General features: G+C 47.9%; 1 protein-coding gene across 1 annotated transcript in view; it reads right to left on the bottom strand.

Annotated features, from left to right (window-relative positions):
- Positions 1 to 20845, bottom strand: part of phf19 (PHD finger protein 19) — a 60337-nt gene that overhangs the window by 5603 nt on the left and 33889 nt on the right. The window contains exons 6-14 of the mRNA XM_055659771.1: positions 19630 to 19778; positions 14762 to 14857; positions 13262 to 13330; positions 11439 to 11562; positions 7817 to 7884; positions 6104 to 6260; positions 4495 to 4575; positions 2927 to 3012; positions 651 to 746 (exon numbers count right to left, since the gene is read on the bottom strand). Coding sequence (XP_055515746.1) covers positions 651 to 746; positions 2927 to 3012; positions 4495 to 4575; positions 6104 to 6260; positions 7817 to 7884; positions 11439 to 11562; positions 13262 to 13330; positions 14762 to 14857; positions 19630 to 19778 — 926 coding nt within the window. The remainder of the gene's footprint in view (positions 1 to 650; positions 747 to 2926; positions 3013 to 4494; positions 4576 to 6103; positions 6261 to 7816; positions 7885 to 11438; positions 11563 to 13261; positions 13331 to 14761; positions 14858 to 19629; positions 19779 to 20845) is intronic.

Below are 20845 nucleotides of genomic sequence, written 5' to 3'. Positions count from 1 at the left end.
GACGAGAACGTACGTGTGGCATGGTCGGCCAATTGCAGATGGCACAAATGTTTGTAGACAGTGAAGATGGGTGTCAGAAATTGCAGCAGGATCTTGATCGGTTGGGCATGTGGACTGAGGAATGCTGCTGCATTTTGAGAGTACTAACATGGGCAGAACCTACACGATGAATGGTAGGCTCTGGGGAGTGTTGTAGAGCAGAGGGATCCAGGTGCATGGTTCGTAGAGCAGGCAGGGACTATTCTTTGGAGCGCAGGAGGATGAGGGGTGATCTTATAGAGGTGTATAAAATCAGGAGAGGAATAGATCGGGCAAATGTCTCTTGCCCAAAGTAGGGGAATCAAGAGCCAGAGGATATAGGTTTAAGGTGAGGGGGGAAAGATTAAATATGTGTGAAAGGTAACTTTTTCACACAGAGGGTTGTGGATGCATGGGACAAGCTGCCAGGGGAGGTAGTTGACATAGTTACTATTGCAACAGTTAGAAACAGTTAGACAAGTACATGGATATGACAGGTTTAGAGGGATATGGGGCAAACGCAGGCAGGTGGGACTAGTGTAGCTGGGACATGTTGGTCAGTGTGGGCAAGTTGTGTTGAAGAGCCTGTTTCCACGTTGTATCACTCTATGACTCAGTTAGCAGGAACTCACCGGGAGTCACCAGAGGAGCTTGTTGAGGCAGATCCAGATGTGCTTGCTGCATCTGTCGAATCCAGGTCCATGTTGAAGCTTTCCTCCGAGCGATCGCTGAAACTGGGACGGAAAGTAGTCTTTAGTCAGAGCGCGGTGGATCTGCGGAACTCATTGCCACACAAGGCTATGGAGGCCGTCAATGGATATTTTTAAAGCAGAGATAGATAGATTCTTGATTAGTACGGGTGTCAACGGATATGTGGAAAAGGCAGGAGAATGGGGTTGGGGGGGGAGAGATAGATCAGCCATGATTAAATGGTGAAGTATTCTTGATGGGCCGAATGTCCTAATTCTGCTCCTAAATCTTATGAACTTACGATGCTCTTTGTTTCAAGGGATGTAAGTGATGTCCGACCATAATAACTACACCTTTTGGATTTGATCGCTGGCCTCCTGGTCTGGAATGTTGCCAGGACATTTTACGACCTCTGGGATTCTGCCCCTATCACATATGAAGCTTTGAAAGGAAGGAGCTGACGTTTCCAGGGTGGGGAGGTGGCCAGTGGGCGTCGTGGCCAGCAGCGGTGACAGTGGCTGTCAGGGCCCAGTGCCACTGCAAGTATCGCAGCACTGGCAATGCCAATGTCTGCTCCCCTCCCCCCCAGTTGCACCGAGCGGCCTGGTCAACGGGTGGCATCGAGGGTGGGCCTGGCCTCAACCACACGCGAGGCCCACACTGCCAACCGTGGCAGAAATGGGCGGCACGGTAGAGTTGCTGCCTCACAGCAGCAGAGACCCAGGTTCGATCCTGACTATGGGTGCTGTTTGTACATTCTCGAGTTTGTACGTTCTCCCTGTAGGATAGAAATCAATGTACAGGGATCGCTGGTCGGCACAGACCTGGTGGGCCGAAGGGCCTTCTGCATCTCTAAACTAAACTCGACAATGTTTTCCTGCATGGTGAGGTTTTCTTCGTGCTGGTCCTCACGACCCCGACTGGTCACGTCAGGACCTTGCTCGGCAACTCTCTAACATACAGGTACGCTAGAGGCTACAGAGAGTGGTGGACTCAGCCCGGTCCATCACAGGTACAGACAGCCCTCCCCACCATCAAAAGCATCTACACCAGGTGCTGCCTGAAGGTGGCAGCATCTATCATCAATGTTCCCCACCATCAGGGCCGTGCCCTCTTCTCACACCCACCCTCGGGCAGGAGGTACACGAGCCTGAAGTCCCACACCACCAGGATCTGGAACAGATACTTTTTTACAGAGGTTGTTGAGCCGACCTGCATAACCCTAACCCTCATCAACAGTTCACCGCTTGCACTACCTGGGACTTTTTATCTAATCATGCATTTCCAATGAAGATAGACACAAAGTGCTGGAATAACTCAGCGGGTCAGGCAACACTTCAGGAGAAAAAGCATGGGTAACGTTTCGAGTCGGAACCCTTCTTCTGAAAATCGTCCTTTTTTAAATACTGCCTGTCCCCTGAGTTACTCCCTGCTTTGTGTCTAGCTTTGTATAAACCAGCATCTTGGTTCTCTTATACGTGCCTTTCCCTAATATCTGTATCTTCTTTTGGAATTTGATGTGAAATTTATAAATAATGTGTTTGTGTGTGTGTTTGGAAGTCATTGAAAGGAGCTATGGAGTCAGACAGCACGGACACAGGCCCTTCGGCCCAACTCGTCAATGTTGACCAAGATACCCCATCTGAGCCAGTACCGTTTGCTTGTGTTCGGCCCACATCACTGTGTGCGTGTTGTCCGAGTGTATGTGCCTGTGATGATGCTGCAGGCAGGATGTTTCAATGTACTTGTGCCTAGGACAATAAACCTGAGCTTGAAAATTAAGACGTCCTTATTTCAAATTACTAAGGGAGTTTAAATTCCACTCCTGCCCTGCTGAGATTTGAACTTGGTTCTCTGGATCGGTTCCTCTGCTCTGCTCTACAGGGAAGTGAAGCCCTGTGTCACCAGGGACCCAGGTTCAATCCCCACTACGGGTGCTGTCTGTACGGAGTTTGTACGTTCTCCCCGTGACCCCGTGGGGTTACTCTGGGTGCTCCAGTTTCCTCCAACACTCCAAAGACTATAAGCTTTGTAGGTTAATTGGCTTCTGTAAATTGTCCCTAGTGTGTAGGATGGTGCTAGTGTATGGGGTGATCGCTGGTCAGCATGGACTTATTGGGCCAAAGGGCCTGTTCCCACACTGTATCTCCACAGTCTAAAGACAGAGCAGTCAGCAGCAGGAGATGCCTGGACCTGCTGAGGGTGGGAACTTACTCACCTTTTCAAACTCTGCATGTCGTCCACTGTAAAGTCAAATATGTTGGCCAAGTGGTAGCTCGTGCTCTCAGCTGTTGAGAAATCGCTCTGCGATGGGACAAACCAAACATAAACAACAATTAATGTGTTATTGCAAATGAACATCATAACACTTTAGAATTAAAATGCGTCACCAATGTGAAATCTCAGCTTCCTTCAATGCACAGTGACGATCACATTTTGTTACCAACATCACACAAGCACAGTGGTGCAGATGGTAAAGCTTCTGCCTCAGCGGTTCGATCCTGATCTCGGGGTGCTCTCTGTGTGGAGTTTGCGCGTGTTCCCTGTGACCGCCTGGGTTTCCCCAGTGCTCCAGTTTCCCCCCCACACTCCAAGGACGTGTGGCCCTCTGTAAAATTGTCCCCAAGTGTGTGGGAGTGGATGAGAAAATGGGATAATATAGAACTAGTGAGATGGTCGGCATGGACTTGGTGGCCCCAAGAGCCTGTTTCTATGCTGTATCTCTCAATTGAACTAAATCTTGCAATGGGACTAAAGTCTTTACTTTAGAGTTTAGACTTTTGGGATACATCGCAAAAACAGGCCCTTCAGCCCACGCCAATCACTGATCGCCCCGTACATTAGAGACAATTGATAATTTTATCAAGGCCAATTAACCTACAAACCTGTACTTTTTGGAATGCAGGAGGAAACCAGAACACCCGGAGAAACCCCACATGGTCACGGGGAGATTCTACAAACTCCGTACTGACAGCACCCGTGGTCAGGATTGAACCTGGGTCTCTGACGCTGTGAGGCAGCAACTCTACCGCTGCGCCACCGTGCCGCCCATTGTCCATGGAATAATTCTGGGTAATCACAGCGTCTGGGCGATTGTCGAAGGAGATTACAGATTGTCACCAGTTCCTGTCACCTCTGGAGTCCGTGATTCAGGAGGAGACCAGTGTCAGGCTGGCCTTACCTTATACACACACACACACACACATTGCTGGAGTAACTCAGTGGGTCAGGCAGCATCTCTAGAGAACTAGGACAGGTGACATTCTTGGGTCAGGCCCCATCTTCAGGATTGTCCCAGGAAGCAGGACAGGCTCTCCAACGACGGTGGACTAGGCCGGTGGTGCCGGCACACCTACTGTGGCCTCCAAAATCAGCCCTGAACCACCGCTGTTGACGGGACCACAGGGAGTGGAGGCCCCAGAGGGAGGTGGACCATCAAGAACGAGGAGGAACCCGCAAGCTATGGGGACCATCGAGAACAAGGTGGACCCTTGACAACAATGGGGGGATTTGGTGGGGGGCCGCTGAGAATGAAGGGGGACCCAGCAGGGGGGGGGGGGCTACTGCCATCTACAGGCAGAGGATGGGACTGTTCCGTGAACATTTATAATGTAGACTGCGGCAGAAACGTGGCAACACAAGTGTACTGCCTCACTTAGGTCCGCTGCAGGATTTGACCAGGTTTTGTGCGTTTCACTGTACCCAGGTACATGTGACAACAGAGTAACATCAAGGCATCGGTTGTCAGTGCAGGGTCAGTTCCGTGACCCCAGGTGGGTGACTGACCTTTGGCACAGCATCCTGCAGAAACCAGCTCGACTTCCTGTTCCTCCGGCCCCATTTCAGTGGCAGCTGTGGCCGGCGAGGCTGGGGGACATCTGGCAGCGGCCTGTGGAACAACAAATAGAGCATAGGCATGTGCACACGCAACATGCACCAAACACACAGCAGGGCAGTCAGCGTGTGTGGACGGAGGAACGGAGACTATGTTTCAGGACAACAGCTCCCCGTCAGAACTGGAAACTGGAGACAAGAAGCGCCATTTAATCAGGGAGTGAGATTTGGTCAACGCCCGAGCTGACTCAGCTCGAAGGGAATCAGAAAACATTTAGGGCAAGCAAGGTGAAAGAGACAAACTCACATCCCGTTGGAAATTGGAACACAGCTTCTTCAAGGTGCTCATTGCTTGAGAGAAGTGACAGGCAGGTAAAAGCAGAAAACAAGTTAATGTCATGCCCATCAAGTCTACGACGCCATTCAATCATGGCTGATCTATCTTTCCCTCTCAACCCCATTCTGCTGTCTAATCCCCATAACCCCCAACACCCTTATTAATCAGGAATCTGTCAATCTGCACCTTAAAAATACCCGATGACTGAGGCAATGAGTTCCACAGATTCACCACCCTCTGACTAAAGAAATTCCTCCTTATCTCCCTTCTGAAGATACATCCTTTTATTTAGAGGCCTCTGGTCCTAGACAATCCCACTAGTGGAAACATCCTCACCACATCCACTTCATCCAGGCCTTTCACTATTTGGTAATTTTCAACGAGTCCTCCTCATTCTTGTGTGTGAGAAACTCTCTGGATCTCGTCAGATGTTATGTCATGTGATAGGAGTAGAATTAGGCCATTCGGCCCATCAAGTCTACTCCACCATTCAATCATGGCTGATCTATCTCTCCCTCCGAAGCCCATTCTCCTGCCTTCTCCTCATAACCTCTGACACCTGTACTGATCAAGAATCTATCTATCTGCCTTAAAAATATCCACTGACGACCTCCACAGCCTTCTGTGGCAAAGAATTCCACGTATTCACCACACTCTGACTAAAGACATTTCTCATCTTCCTAAAAGAACGTCCTTTAATTCTGAGGCTATCTCTAGTCCTAGACTCTCCCACCAGTGGAAACATCCTCTCCACATCCACTCTATCCAGGCCTCTCACTATTCTGTATGTTTCAATGAGGTCCCCCCTCATTCTTTTAAACTCCAGCGAGTACAGGCCCAGTGCCGACAAACGCTCATCATATGTTAACGTACTCATTCCTGGGATCATTCTTGTAAACCTCCTCTGGACCCTCTCCAGAGCCAGCACATCCCTCCTCAGATATGGTGCCCAAAATTGCTCACAATATTCCTAACGCATCCTTACTTGAGCCTTATAGAGCCTCAACATTACACCTGTTACACCTCCCAAGGCTGTGAGGCAGCTGGATGTAACGTCAAGATTTCCACCTCAAGCTGAACCAGTTCTTGCTGCAACAACAGCAGCAGATTAATGGTTTCACCATCAATGCAGCTGCAGTTTTCACTGGTCAGACGTGTTCCCTGGATTTGCAGGCCGTGCAGTATAAATGTACACAGTACTCACCCATATTTAGCTGCAAACACCAACACGTTTTTCCCTCGTCTCTTGATCTCGGTGGAGGCGTGATCGGTCAACTGGCCGATGTTATCGGGCAGAATCACATTAGGAGGAACTGGCGGCACTCGTGTGCGGAGACGGAAAATACATTTCTTCTTCTTAATTTCTTTACCACAGATAAATCTGCAACACGACAGATAAGGACGTTGAACACCCCTTTATCAGCATTATCTGGTCCCCTATCATTGGGTTCAAGTTTACAGCACTAATTAAATCAGTCTTTGAAAGCAAAAGCCTTGAGCCTTTGCACCTTACAAAAGCCCATTATAAACCATCCCTGACGCGGGGGAAACTTGCCCACGTACATCACGCATGACATTCTGCTCACATAATCATGTAGATAGGGGTTTCAAGGAGGCTTTCTGTACATTGCTCTTCATCAGTCAGGTACTGAGTATAGAATGTGTAGAAAGGAACTGCAGTTGCTGGTTTATACTGCAGATGGCCACAAAGTGCTGGAGTAACTCAGCGGCTCAGGCAGCATCCCAGGAGAGGAGGAATGGGTGACACTTTTAATCCTTCTTCAGATTGAAAGATAGGGGTGGGAGGGAGGTCAGAACCACGGGGCTGGCAACAGGTGACCTCAGGAAGGGTGGAGCCCGTAATGAGAACTTTCACCTATTCCTTTTCTCCAGAGATGCTGCGTGACACGCGGGGTTACTCCAGCACTTTGTGTCTATCTTGGGTATAAACCGACATCTACATCACAGTAGCTTCAGACAAAAGTGCCACGAGAGGAGGTTTAGTTTAGTTTAGAGAGACAGCGCCGAAACAGACCCCTCGGCTCACTGGGCCTGTGCCGACCAGCGACCCCTGCACACCAACACTACCCTACACACACTAGGGAATGTCGCTGTAAAAAGCAGATCCTAAAGGGAGAGGTGCTCCTTGAGCAAGCGGAACAGTGGTGCAGCGGGTAGAGCTGCTGCCTTACAGCACCAGAGACCCGGGTTCCATCCTGACCACGGTGCTGTCTGCACGGCGTTTGTATGTTCTCCCCGTGACCGTGTGGGTTTTCTCCGGGTGCTCCGGTTTCCTCCCAAGATGTGCAAGTTTGTAAGTTAATTAATTGGCTTTGGTGAAAATTGTAAATTGTCCCCAGTGTGCAGGGTAGTGTTAGTGTACGGGGTGAATGCTGGTCGATGTAGACTCGGTGATCCTAAGGACCCGTTTCCACACTGCATCTCTAAACTAAACTGACCTATGCTACATACTTAGAGCTCAGTTTCTCATGGGTTTTTGACGTTGAATTCAAGCCCTTCAAGAAACACCCAAATTCAAGTTTATTGGCAACGTTTCGTGTGCAATGGTGGCATGGATTTTGTGGAGAGAGATAAGAGCTAGTCTTGACATTGTGGGCTGAAGGGCCTGTTCATGTGTCGGAACTGCTCCAGCTTCAATATGGTAGACACAAAATGCTGGAGTAACTCAGCGGGTGAGGCAGCATCTATGGAGAGAAGGAATGGGCGACGTTTCGGGTCGAGACCCTTCTTCAGACTTTATCCAGCTTCAATCTACTGTGGAGTGAGAAATTGTTCCCAGGTACAGCGTGAAGACAAAACGCCAGCATCTAATAGTTGCTGCACCTGGACTCTTTCCAGCAGAATGTTCTCACAAAACCAATATCATGAAACGCAGATGTGCTTTTTCCCACTTTAAAACACGAGACCAGATCTCACCGGCTTTTATAGCTGTTTAACGCATTCAGGAGATGCTGCTTTCGTTCCAGCATGGCGGTTTCTGTCAGCTGGAGAGAAATAAGAACAATTATTCATTCCAGGACACTAAACATCTCAGTAACAATGTCTGCCTTCAGTCAGAAAAAAGGTTGAGCTGGTACTCTGAAACACACCCGGTACTTTAACCACTAACCACGTGAGCTGCACTTTGTAACATTATCAATTATAGCTCTGGTATTATAGAGTCACAGAGTCATACAGCAAAGACACAGGCCCGACATCCATACCAACCAAGATGACCCATCTAAGCTAGTTCCAGTTGCCTGCATTTGGCTCATATCCTACTGAAACATCCTATCACCAACTAGAGAGCAGTCCTAAGCTACTATCTACCTTATTGGAGACCCCTGGACCATCTTTGATCGTACTTTACTGAACTTCATCTTGCACTAAATGTGATTCACACTATTGTCTTTATTGTGTATCGGGATGGCTCGATTGTAATCATGCAGTGTCTGTCTGCTGACTGGTTAGCACGCACCAAAAGCTTGTAATCAGTTTTCCCTTGAGCCTGAAAGTCAAACAAACGGCTCCTGATAGAGACACAGTGTGGGCTACTCTTACTGTTCGATGTTCTGTGATCATGTACAGAGGCTGTCCCTCAAACTTTTGTTGGAGTTGTCACAGTGAAGATCCATTGTCTTGCTGGATGGATGTGAATCGATACACTGTGGATGGCTCGATTGTAATCATGTACTGTCTTTCTGCTGACTGGTTAGCACGCAATCAAAGCCTTTCACTGTACTTCGACACATATGCTATAATCTAAACTCATATCCCACTAAGCCTTTCCTATTTATTCTCTTAGACAAAAATGCTGGAGAAACTCAGCGGGTGAGGCAGCATCTATGGGGCGAAGGAAATAGGCAACGTTTCGAGTTTCCTAAACTTTGAAACTTTTCCGAAACTTTGCCTATTTCCTTCGCTCCATAGATGCTGCCTCTACCGCTGAGTTTCTCCAGCATTTTTGTCTACCTTCGATTTTTCAGCATCTGCAGTTCCTTCTTCAACTATTTATTGTCTTCCTATTTTCCCCACTCGGTTAAGGAAGTGAATACTCTGCTCCCTCCCAACATGTGGAGTTTGCGAACTTGAAACCAAATGGGAAAGTTTGTCTCGGCAGTTGGCTTTAAATCTGATTATAGCTGGGAATTTCTGCTATGAAAACCCCGGCAAAAGGTCCACGGGGCCAGAAATTGTCAAAGGACATTCCTTTTACATTTGAGATCATCGCTGCGTGCATGAGACCCGGGTTTGATCCTGTATACGGTGCAGTCTGTACGGAGGTTGTACATTCTCCCTGTGACTCACCAGGTCCTCCCACACTCCAAAGAGGTTTGTAGTTAATTGGCTTCAGTTTAAAAAAAAATTATGAATTGTCCCTGGTGTGTAGGTCAGCGTTAATGTCTGGGCGATCGCTAGTTGGCCCAGACTGGGTGAGCCCAAGGGCCCGTTTCCATACTGTATCTCTAAAGTCTATTCAAAATGACCACAATAACCATTGAATTACCAAAGCGGAGAAGGCTACAGGCAATCATTGTCCCAAAACGTTGACACTATTTCGTTGTCTCTGTACTGTACACTGACAATGACAATTAAAATTGAATCTGAATCTGAATCTGAATTATCTTCAAGCATCTTGTTTTCATTTCAGATTTCCAGCATGTGACATTCTGAAGGCCGCAATCTATGATAAATGGGATTAATATGGATGGGTCCTTCCAGTCTGCCGTGGATATGATGAGTCAAATGACCTCTTTCTCTGCTGTGCGACTTTATTCGGTATCCAAGCCTTTCATGCAGAGCACTCAGCCTGGTTCTGAACCTATCTGCAGTAGATATCTGGTATAACTGAAGAAGCAGGTGTAGATTCCACACTCCCACTAATGCCTCTCTGTCTGCAGGGAAGGAAGTTAAAATCTAACTTCTCTCTTGCTTCTCAATCATAGTTATCATGTGCAGTGGTTCCAATACCAGGCTCATAATGCTAAAGGTAGAAACAAGGAACTGCAGATGCTGGTTTGCAAAAGAAGACCCAAAGTGCTGGAGTAACTCAGCAGCTCTGGAGAACATGAATTCAGACAGACTGCGATTGTGGTGGAGAGGAGTAAGACAGAAGGTGTGAGACAAAAAGCATAGACTTGTTTATATTACAGCAGGGAAACAGGCCCCTCGGCCCATCGAACCCATGTCGATCATCGATTACCCGTTCACACTAGTTCTATGTATCCACTCCCTACACACTAGGGGGCAATTTACAGAGGGCCAATTAACCTACAAACCCACACGTCTATGGGACGTGGGAGGAAACCGGAGCACCAGGAGGAAATACACCTGGTCACTGGGAGAACATGCAAACTCCACACGGACAGCACCCGAGGTCAGGATGGAATCCAGGTCCGTGGCGCTGTGAGGCAGCAGCTCCACCCACCGCATCACTGTGCCGCCCATGCCTAATGGCATGTTTAAAAATCACAAGTGAGGAGGTTAAATTCAATTAATTTACAATCTAGAATAAAAAGTTGTTTAATGGACACCATGTAACCACTACAATGTTTAAAAAAAAAATCTGGTTTGCTCGTAGCTTTCATATATACCCTACAGATGATACGAGCTAATTCAAGAGTTCTCCCGCATTCCCCTGATTCGAACTTGGAGAATTACGGTAATGGCCGCTCGTAGGTACTCGGGGCTCACGTGGACATTTTTCAACGTTGAAAAATCTTCACGAGTCTTCACGAGCTTACCGCGTTTCCCGAGTACTTGCCGTTAGCGTTACGAGCCGCTAAGAGACGCCCCGAGCTCCGACGTACCCTCTACGTACATTCTACGTGCTTACCACAAGTTTGATTTTTTTTTTAAACTCGGGAGAGCTCTTGAATTAGCCCCTTAAGACGGCAAGTAGATTTGCTTTTCCAGACTGCTACTGTGTCGTCTCGAGCAGAGTGCGACTGCGTTAACCCAGTCATTCAAAGTGGTGCCCTTTGTAGAGATTGGACAGCACATACCACAGACTGACGTCCGATGAAAGCTGATGGCTACACAAAAAGCAACTGCCCTTTCGTAGTGCACATCCATCTCGCTTCTCCAGAGACCCAGGTTCAATCCTGGCCTCAGCTGCTATCTGTGTGGAGTTTGCACGTTCTACCTGTGACCTCGTGGGTTTCTTCCGAGTGTACCAGCCTCCTCCCACATCCCAAAGATGTGCAGATTTGGAGGCTAATTTCCCCTAGTGTGCAGAGAATGGATGAAAAAGTAGGATCACATGGAGCTAGTGTGAACGGGTGGTCTATGGTCGGCATGGACTCGATGGGTCGAAGGGCCTGTTTCCATGCTGTGTCTCTAAACTAAAGCTAAACAAAGTAAGTTGGTTTTAAATGAGGGAATCAGGCACGGGGGAAGTGAACAGCTTTCAAACTAGCTTCACCTCAACCTCTGGCCTAAATATTGCTTCACACATCCTGTTTTCAATATTAAACAAGGGCTCTGATATATAATTCTAGTTGCATTGCATTGAGAATGGGAGAGAATTCACTAAACAACTCCACAGTAAAGCACCTACCTTTCCAAGTTGGAGACTCAACCAGTTTTGATTAATAAATATAAAAATTTCCTCTTCAAAGTCAAAGTATTTCTTTTTACCACGGACTCCTAAATTGTACAAGACGAGGTGCACAACATCTACCCTGGAAGCAAATGGACAAGTTATTCATTAAAGGTTCAACAAGCTTCTCTCAATCCTGCAACACTGACGCAGAAATAAAGAACTGCAGATGCAGTTTATACCAAAGATAGACACAAAGTGCTGGAGTAACTCAGCACGTCAGGCAGCATCTCTGGAGAAGAAGGTTGAGTGACATTTCTAAACTAAAATGAAACAAAGTAAGTTTGGTTTTAAGACAGCACCCGAGGTCAGGATCGAACGGGGTTTCTGGTCACTCATCCTTTTTCTCCTGCTGGTACGATTGCAATGTCTAAGAAACATGTAAGCAGGTAGAGTAGGAAGGAAGTGCAGATGCTGGTTTAAACTGAAGATAGACACAAAGCGCTGGAGCAACCCAGCGGGTCAGAAAGCATCTCTAGAGAAAAGGAATAGGTGACATATCGGCCCGAGACAGGTACATGGATAGGACGGTTTAGAGGGATAAGGGGCAAACGCAGGCAGGTATGACTGGTATAGATGGGACATCTCGGGCAAATTCGACTCGCCGATGAGGTTGAGATCGGCCGCCTCATCCGGCTTAGGCGCCACACCTTATATTTTTGGGGGGTGGGTGGGTACTTCTGCTGGGGGGGGGGGGGGGGGGGGTATTTCAAATATGCTCTCGTTATTTTGTCCAGATTAAAGGAGGTGCCAGACCACCAGTAGCTGTAACTGTAACCAATCGGTGCAGAATATAGTTCTCAGCATTGCAGCACATCAGTTCCACAGATAACGTCCAATGTCTGCAATGAAGGAGAGGTAAACTTGCTTTGGTTTCACTTCCAATCACACACTGTGTACTGGCTTGTTCATATATTGACTGGTTTTTGAGCACTGTGTCCAGACCAAGAGTAAAAAGCATAACATGATGGAAAACCACCAGGGGGCGCCGGGGAGATGGCTGCCCTGCCGGCAGTCTGTTCGTAGTTTCTTTCTTTTTGTTATTTTTTAGTTTGTTAAAAGTTTGTTTTAATGGTCTTCGGTTTGTTTTATGTGGGGGAGGGGATCGAGGAAAACTTTTTTTCAAGCTCTTACCTTCCTGGAGATGTGATCAATTTTCGGTTCACATTCTCAGGGCTCTGCGGCCTACCATCGATGGAGCTGGAAGCCTCCTCGTACTGTCGTGAGCCCCACAGCGGGACTCAGACTTAATATCGGAGCTGATCCCTTGCCTGGGATCGCTCCCACCGTGGAATCACCATCAAGGGCTCGCAGTCTCGGGTGAGGCCGAGTCGGGAGCTTCAAAGTCACGGAAGGTTCACCAGCCCCGACGTGAGGTTCCATCGCCCGGCGCGGGGGAGTTGACATCCTCCCGATGCGGGAGTTTGATCGCCTCGACGTGGAGGGCCCGAACGCCGCCGGCTACGGGAGTCAAGATCGTCCCGTCAACGGGGGCTCGAGGCCCACGACCGAGGAAGAACTCAGGGAAGGACTTGAACTTTATTTCGCCTTCCATCACAGTGAGGAATGTGGAGGAGTCACTGTGGTGGATGTTTATGTCAAAATGTGTTTTTTTGAGTGATCTGTTGCTTTTAATTGTATGACTGACCTGGCCAATGAAATTCCTCGTATGTTACAAAACATACTTGGCGAATAAAGTGTGATTCTGATGATATAATAGCTGTAAATTTACAAATGCAAACTCATGAAGCTATGTTTTTATACATTTTTGCATATCTTACCATCTGAGGGGCAGGCGTTTGATATATTCCGGCCCTTTATTGCATACTGAACAAACAAACAAATAGAATCTGAAACAAAAGCAGAACAGAAAATGTCAGGTCCTGTTCTGAATGAATGTTCTACACATGTTCCGAATGAATATCTTATTTATGGGAAATTCTGGCTGAAGGAAATATTGGAGAATGATAGTGGCATGTGAAGGCCTTGCACAGATCGGCCAGCGAGCTGGGAGGGATGAGCAGAATTAAGGGAATTATAGGAAGATTGAATCCCATTCAGTTGAGTGCAATGTAGTTCTGGTCGTCCCATTACAGGAAGATGTGCAAGCTTCAGAGAGGGTGCAGAGGAGGTTTACCAGGATGTTGCCTGGATTAGAGGTTTCAGCTACAGGGCGAGGTTGGCCAGACTTGGATTATTTTCTCGGGAACGTTGGTAGCTGAGGGGAGACCTGGTAGAAATATACAAGTTCATTAGTTATAGGAGCAGAACTAGGCCATTAGGCCTATCAGATCTACACCGCCATTCAATCATGGCTGATCTATCGTTCCCTCTCAACCTCATTCTCCTGATTTCTCCCCATAACCCCCGACACCCGTAATAATCAAGAATCTGGCCATCTCCAACTTAAAAATATCCATTGACTTGGCCTCCACAGCCGCCTGTGGCAATGAATTGAATTGCACAGATTCACCACCCTCTGACTAAAGAACTTCTTCCTCATCTCCTTTTATTCCAAGGCTATGACCTCTGGTCTTAGTGTCTCTCCCACTAGTGGAAACATCCTCTCCACATCCACTATATCCAGGCCTTTCACTACTCTATATGTTTCACTATTCTACGCTGTCTTGGAGTAATCCCATCCTTCAACTAATCTTCCCCTGGATCCAATTCCTCCAACATTACTACCCATATTTTACCACTAACCTACATACTTGGGCCAATTCACAGTAGCCAATTTACTGATTTAACGTGCATGGTTTTGGCATGTGGGAGAGCACCGGAGCAGCAGGCAGTCAGGAGGAGAAACATGGAAACTCCACACAGACAGCAGCCGAGGTCAGCACTGAACCCTGGGCACAGGAGCTGTGAGCTGCACCACTGGTCGATGGTTACAGCCCATCGAGCAGTTAGTGGAGGCAGAGCACTTTTTCCACCCCACACTCACGAGCCTGTGTATGTGTCAGAGTGAGAGTGTGTAAGTGTGTGTGAGAGTGTGTGTGTGAGTGAGATTGTGTGAGAGTGAGCGTGAGAGTTTGAGAGTGTGAGAGTGAGTGTGTGAGAGTGTGAGTGAGAGTGTGTGTGTGTGAGAATGAGTGAGTGTGCATGTGAGTCAGTTAAGTGGATGAATGAGTGTGCATGTGAGTGAGTTAAGTGGATGAATGAGTGTGCATGTGAGTGAGTGTGCATGTCAGTGAGAGGAGTGTGAGTGAGTGTGCGTGTGTGTGAGAGGAGTGTGTGTGTGTGTCTTTACACCACGAACGTGCTGCGTGTGACCAGACCTGTCTCCAAACAGCATGGCTTCATTCAGGCATTGAGTGCAGGCTTCATGAAACCACTGCCTACATCGGCAGCACTGCAGCATCTTCAGATACCACCTGTGTTTAAAGAGAAGAGAGATTACTGTCAGCTCTGGGAGGCACCATCACGTTTGCTATCTCTCACAGCAGCAGATTCCAACCTGCCCTGCCTGACACGAGGTGTGAGAGTGTCATAGAGTCATACAGGGTGGAAACAGGCCCTTTGGCCACACCGACAAACATGTCCCACCTGCCTGTATTTGGCCCATATACCTCTCTGCACCTGTCCTATCCACGTACCTGTCCAAATGTGTCTTAAACGTGATTGTACCTGCCTCACTGACCTCCTCCAGCAGCTCGCTCCATACACTCACCACCGTTTGTACGAAAAAGTTACCCCTCAGGTTCTTCTTAAATCTTTCTCCCCTCGCCTTAAACCTATGTCCTCTGGTTCTCGATTCCCCTACTCTGGGCAAGAGACTTTGTGCGTTTACCCTATCTATTCCTCCCATGATTTTATACACCTCTACAAGATCAACTTCCTGCGCTACAAGGAATAGAGTCGTCACCTGCTCAACCTCTCCCTTTGGCTCAGGCCCTCGATTCCTGGCAACGTCCTCTTTAATCTTCCCTGCACCGCTAGACAACATCTTTCCTATAACATGGTGCCCAGAACTGAACACAATACTCTAAATGCGGTCTCACCAATGTCATATACAACTGCAAGAAGACCTCCCAACTTCCATATTCAAAGAGTACTGATGAAGGCCAATGTACCAAAAGCCTTCTTGACCACCCCATCTACCTGTGGTACCACCTTCAAGTAACTATGTACCTGCACTCCTAGATCTCTCTGCTCTACAACACTTCCCAGAGCCCTACCTCTAAATGTGGCCTCACCAACGTCTTATATAAGTGTGATCTGCGATCAACAACCCCAACAGTATATCTCCTGCGGGCAAAACAGTAAAAGCTCGTGATTTAAAAGATTAATTGTGCAGAAATGTAGCTCGGTAATTCTGTGCGTTGAAAATCTAATTACAATGCAGTTTTCAGGAGTCGGAGGGTGGTGAATCTGTGGGATTCATTGCCACAGAAGGCTTTTATGAGGCCAAGTAAGTGGATATTTTTAAGGCAGAGATAGATAGATTCTTGAATGGTACGGGTATCAGAGGTTATGGGGTTGGGAGGGAGAGAAAGTTCAGCCATGATTGAATGGCCGAATGGCCTAATTCTACTCCTATCACTTAAGACCTTAAAGTCTGAGGGAGAAATTTGAAGGGAGAAGTTTTCTTCGGTCAGAAGGGTTCTGATCTAAAACATCGCCCATTCCCTCCAGAGATGCCGAGATCCTCCTGTTATACCATATAAACCATATAACAATTACAGCACAGAAAGAGGCCATCTCGACCCTTCTAGTCCGTGCCGAACACGTATTCTCCCCTAGTCCCATATACCTGCGTTCAGACCTTTCCCGTCCATATAACTATCCAATTTATTTTTAAATGATAAAAACGAACCTGCCTCCACCACCTTCACTGGAAGCTCATTCCACACAGCCACCACTCTCTGAGTAAATAAGTTCCCCCTCATGTTACCCCTAAACTTCTGTCCCTTTAATTCTCAAGTCATGTCCCCTTGTTTGAATCTTCCCTACTCTCAGTGGGAAAAGCTTATCCACGTCAACTCTGTCTATCCCTCTCATCATTTTAAAGACCTCTATCAAGTCCCCCCTTAACCTTCTGCGCTCCAAAGAATAAACCCTAACTTGTTCAACCTCTGCTCTTTATTTGCATGGGCATTGCCAACTGTCTGGTTCAAACTAGTTATCCATTGCACTTGAATCCAGATTAGTACTGGCAGAATAATTAATTAATTGATCAATTATGCAAAATTAATAAATGTATTTTAAATGTAATGGCCCAACTTGCCCATGCCGACCATGATGCCCCATCTAAGCAAGTCATGTTTTTCCACATCATTCTCAACCCCTCATATCCTTCACAACCTTTCCTATTCATGTACTTATCCAAGTGTCAAAGGTGTTACAGTACCTGCTTCAACTACCTCCTCTGGCAGCTCGTACCATATACCCACCACCCTCGGAGTGAAAAAGTTCCCTCAATGTCCTTTTGTCCTCAATTGGCCTCTCACTTTAAACATATGTTCTCTGGTTCTTGAATCCCCCACCTTGGGTGGAAGGCAGTGCATTACTCCTGTCTATTCCCCTCATCATCTTTATAAGATCACCACTCAACCTCCTGTGCTCCAAGGAATAAACTCCTAGCCTGCTCAACTTCTCCCCATAGCTCAGGCTCACATGTCCTGGCAACATCCTCGTAAGTCTGCCCTGGACTCTTTCCAGCTTAACAACATCCTTCTTATAGCAGGGCGGTGAAAACTGGACACAATATTCCAAATGTGGCCTCACCAAAATCTTGGAAATCTGTAACGTAACATCCCATCTTCTCTACTCAATACCCTCAATAGATTGTTAAGGGCTTGGACACACTAGAGGCAGGAAACATGTTCCCGATGTTGGGGGAGTCCAGAACCAGGGGCCACAGTTTAAGAATAAGGAGTAAGCCATTTAGAACGGAGAAGAGAAAACACTTTTTTCTCACGGAGAGTGGTGAGTCTGTGGACTCCTTTGCCTCAGAGGGCGGTGGAGGCCGGTTCTCTGGATGCTTTCAAGAGAGAGCTAGATAGGCATCTTAAAAAATAGCAGTCAGGGGATATGGGAAGAAGGCAGGAACGGGGTACTGATTGGGGATGATCAGCCATGATCACGTTGAATGGCAGTGCTGGCTCGAAGGGCCGAATGGCCTCCTCCTGCACTATTGTCTATTGTCTGACTGGTGAAGGCCAATGTACCGAGAGTCTTCTCTCCCACCCTATCTAGCTGTGTTGCTTTACGACTTGTGACTGGATGGGATTTAGATGTTATCATCTGCCATGACAAACATCAAAGGTGAACCAACTATGCTCCCTCCTCCAGCAGGTCCCTGCATCACAGGCGGGAATGTGCCTCCAACTTGGAACATCTCCCTCTCTAGGGCGGCACGGTGACGCAGCAGTAGAGTTGCTGCCTCACAGCACCAGAGACCCTGGTTCGATCCTGACTATGGGTGCTGTCTGTACGGAGTTCGTACATTCTCCACGTGGGTTTTCTCCGAGATCTTTGCTTTCCTCCCACACTCCAACGATGTACAGGTTTGTAGGTTAATTGGCTTGGTATAAATGTAAAAATTGTCCTTAGTGTGTGTGGGATAGTGTTAATGTGCGGGGATCGCTGGTCGGCATGGACTCGGTGGGCTGAAGGGCCTGTTTCTGTGCTGTGTCTCTAAAACTAAATCTAAGCCACAGTCACCAGCGGAAACCTGCCATCTTTGGCAGAAGAAGGGTTTCGGCCCAAAACGTTGCCTATTTCCTTCGCTCCATAGATGTTGCCTCACCCGCTGAGTTTCTCCAGCATTTTTGTCTACTTTCGATTTTCCAGCATCTGCAGTTCCTTCTAAAACACATTATTGTGTTTGGCTGAGTCGCCATTCAAGTGAGAGGATGGGAGACAGTGCAGGGATAACACTGCGGGTCTACACTGACTGCATCTCACCAGTCTAGTTTGTTGCCACTGTAGAGCAGCAGCCTACAACTCAATGAGAGCACCTTTGACATTCTTCCCACCTAATCATGCAGGTAGGGTTTTCAAGGAGGCTTTTGGTACATTATCCTTCATCAGTCAGGGTACTGAGTATAGAATGTGTTGAAAGGCACTGCAGATGCTGGTTTACACTGAAGATAGACACAAAGTGCTGGAGTAACTCAGTAGGTCAGGCAGCATCTCTGAGAAAAAAGTTGGGTGCTGGTGGAGACGGGAGAAGGGGGTCAACATTGGGTGATGAGGTCTCCTTCCCGTCTGAAGGGTTCCAACCCAAAATGTCACCCATCCTTTTTCTCCAGAGATGCTGCCTGACCCGCTGAGTTACTCCGGCACTTTGTGTCAATCTTCCACACTGAGTATAGGAGTTGGGACATTATGTTACAGTTGTACGAGACGCTTGTGAGGCCACATTTGGATTATTGAGTTCAGTTTTGGTCATCCTGCTATGAAGGATGTTATTAAGCTGGTGTGAGTGCAGGGATGATTTACAAGCATTTAGCCTGCACGAAGGCCTGAACTATAAGGAGAGGTTGGGCAGACTAGGACGTTGGAACGCAGGGGGTGTGAGGGGTGATTGTATACAGGCGTATGAGGGAGAGAGCTAGGGGGAGCGCACAGTCTTTTACCCAGTGTAGGGGAATCAAGAAACAGAGGACATAGGTTTAAGGCGAGAGTGGAAAACCTGAGAGGAAACCCTTTCACACAGAGGGTGGTGAGTATAAGGAATGAGCTGCCAGAGGAGGTAGTTGAGCAGGTACCGTAACATTCAAAAGGCATTGAGACAGATTGGAAAAGTTTAGAGGGAAATGGGCCAAACATGGGCTGGTGGGACTCGAGTAGATGGGGCATCTTGGTCAGCATGCATCAGTTGGACTGAAGGACCTGTTTCCATGCTGTATGACTCTGTAATCATCAGGGGAACAGTCTGAGTTTTGCAAATTAGTGGGCGGGGCGTAGATACTGTTGCAATTTCCCACGTGCCGAGTACTGAATAAACCTTGAACAGGAATAATAAACCTTAAAGGCAATGAAACGATGGCTGGTAAAGCCACCTATGTCACATCATGTCAGCAGAGACCTCCCTCAATAACCAATAAGGGAAGAGTAAGAAAGAACGGGTGAGAAACATCTGCGGAGGTGGATTTACTGAAACATGCAAGTTAATAGAAAGATACTCTGCAAATCTTACTCTCCAGGGCCCCCACAGTAACAGTAACACTGTTGTAGGTTAGTTCTGTGCAGAGAGTCCCAGTTCAGCTCGTGCATGATGTAGGGCAAAGCCTGTTTAACGCTCTGCAAGGCTTTGGCGAGGGGTCCCTTTCTCAACGCACCTCCTTTCTGTTAAAACGACACAGAAAACAAATTCAGTTCATCAACATCTCATTACACAAAGAAATCACGACATCTCTAGTAAAAGCCTCACACAATGACTTTGTGAGCAGGATATCGTTTAGTTTAATTTACACACACAGCATGGAAACAGACCCTTCGGCCCACCAAGTCCATGCCGACCATCGATCACCCATTCACACTAGTTCCATGTTACCTCAGTTTCCCATCCAGTCCCTGCACGCTAGGAGCAACTTAGAGGCCAATGAACCTACAAACCTGCACGTCTTTGGGATGCGAGAGGAATGAGCCAGGGCTCTGGGGAATGTTGTAAAGCAGAGCGATCTAGGAGTGCAGGCACTTAGTTCTTTAAAAGTGGTAGATCGCTGGTAGATAGAATGGTCGTGAAGGCTTTTGGCACATTGACCTTCATCAGTCGGGATACTGAGTATAGAGGTTGGGATGTTATGCTACAGCTGTACAAGACGTTGGTGAGGCCATATTATTGTGTTCAGTTGTAACCACCCTGCCATTGTACTTCCGGTGGCGCTGGTGCCAGCAGCCTCCACCTACAGCCCGGTATCTTTTTGTTTTTTTGTTTATTTAGTTATGTTAAAGTGTGTTTTTTTTGTGTTTTTTGGTGTTTTTATGTGGGGGAAGAGGGCACGGTGCGGGGGATACCGTACTTCAGCCGCTTCCTGGTGAGGACGCGACTATTATTCGAGTCGCGTCCTCGCCCCCCCCCCTCCCCCCCCCACAGCGGCCTACCTGCCTGGATTGGCGCGGCCTTTCCTGCCGGGATCGACCGGAGCTCCAGCAGCGGCGGGACAGCGCTGAAACATTGCGGGGCTGGCGATGCCTTACCGGGGGTCGCCGTCTGGAGCCCGGAGTGCCGGACCTGCTGCACCGACATCATGGAGCTGCGGTTTGCAGAGCTCCCAACGCGGGCGGCGCTGACTAATCAACGCGGGGTCCTGCGACTCTGCCCAGCTCGGCCAGCGGACTCAGGAGCTGCAGACTCCGGCAGCGGGAGGCGGCTGATCAGGAGGTCCGGGCCGCTGAGGAGGAGGCTGCTC

Source organism: Leucoraja erinacea, chromosome 31 (assembly GCF_028641065.1).
Source record: "Leucoraja erinacea ecotype New England chromosome 31, Leri_hhj_1, whole genome shotgun sequence".
In the NCBI taxonomy this organism is placed as follows: domain Eukaryota; kingdom Metazoa; phylum Chordata; class Chondrichthyes; order Rajiformes; family Rajidae; genus Leucoraja; species Leucoraja erinaceus.
Note: the sequence above shows the minus strand (reverse complement) of the source record. Positions and strands in the feature narration are given on the sequence as shown.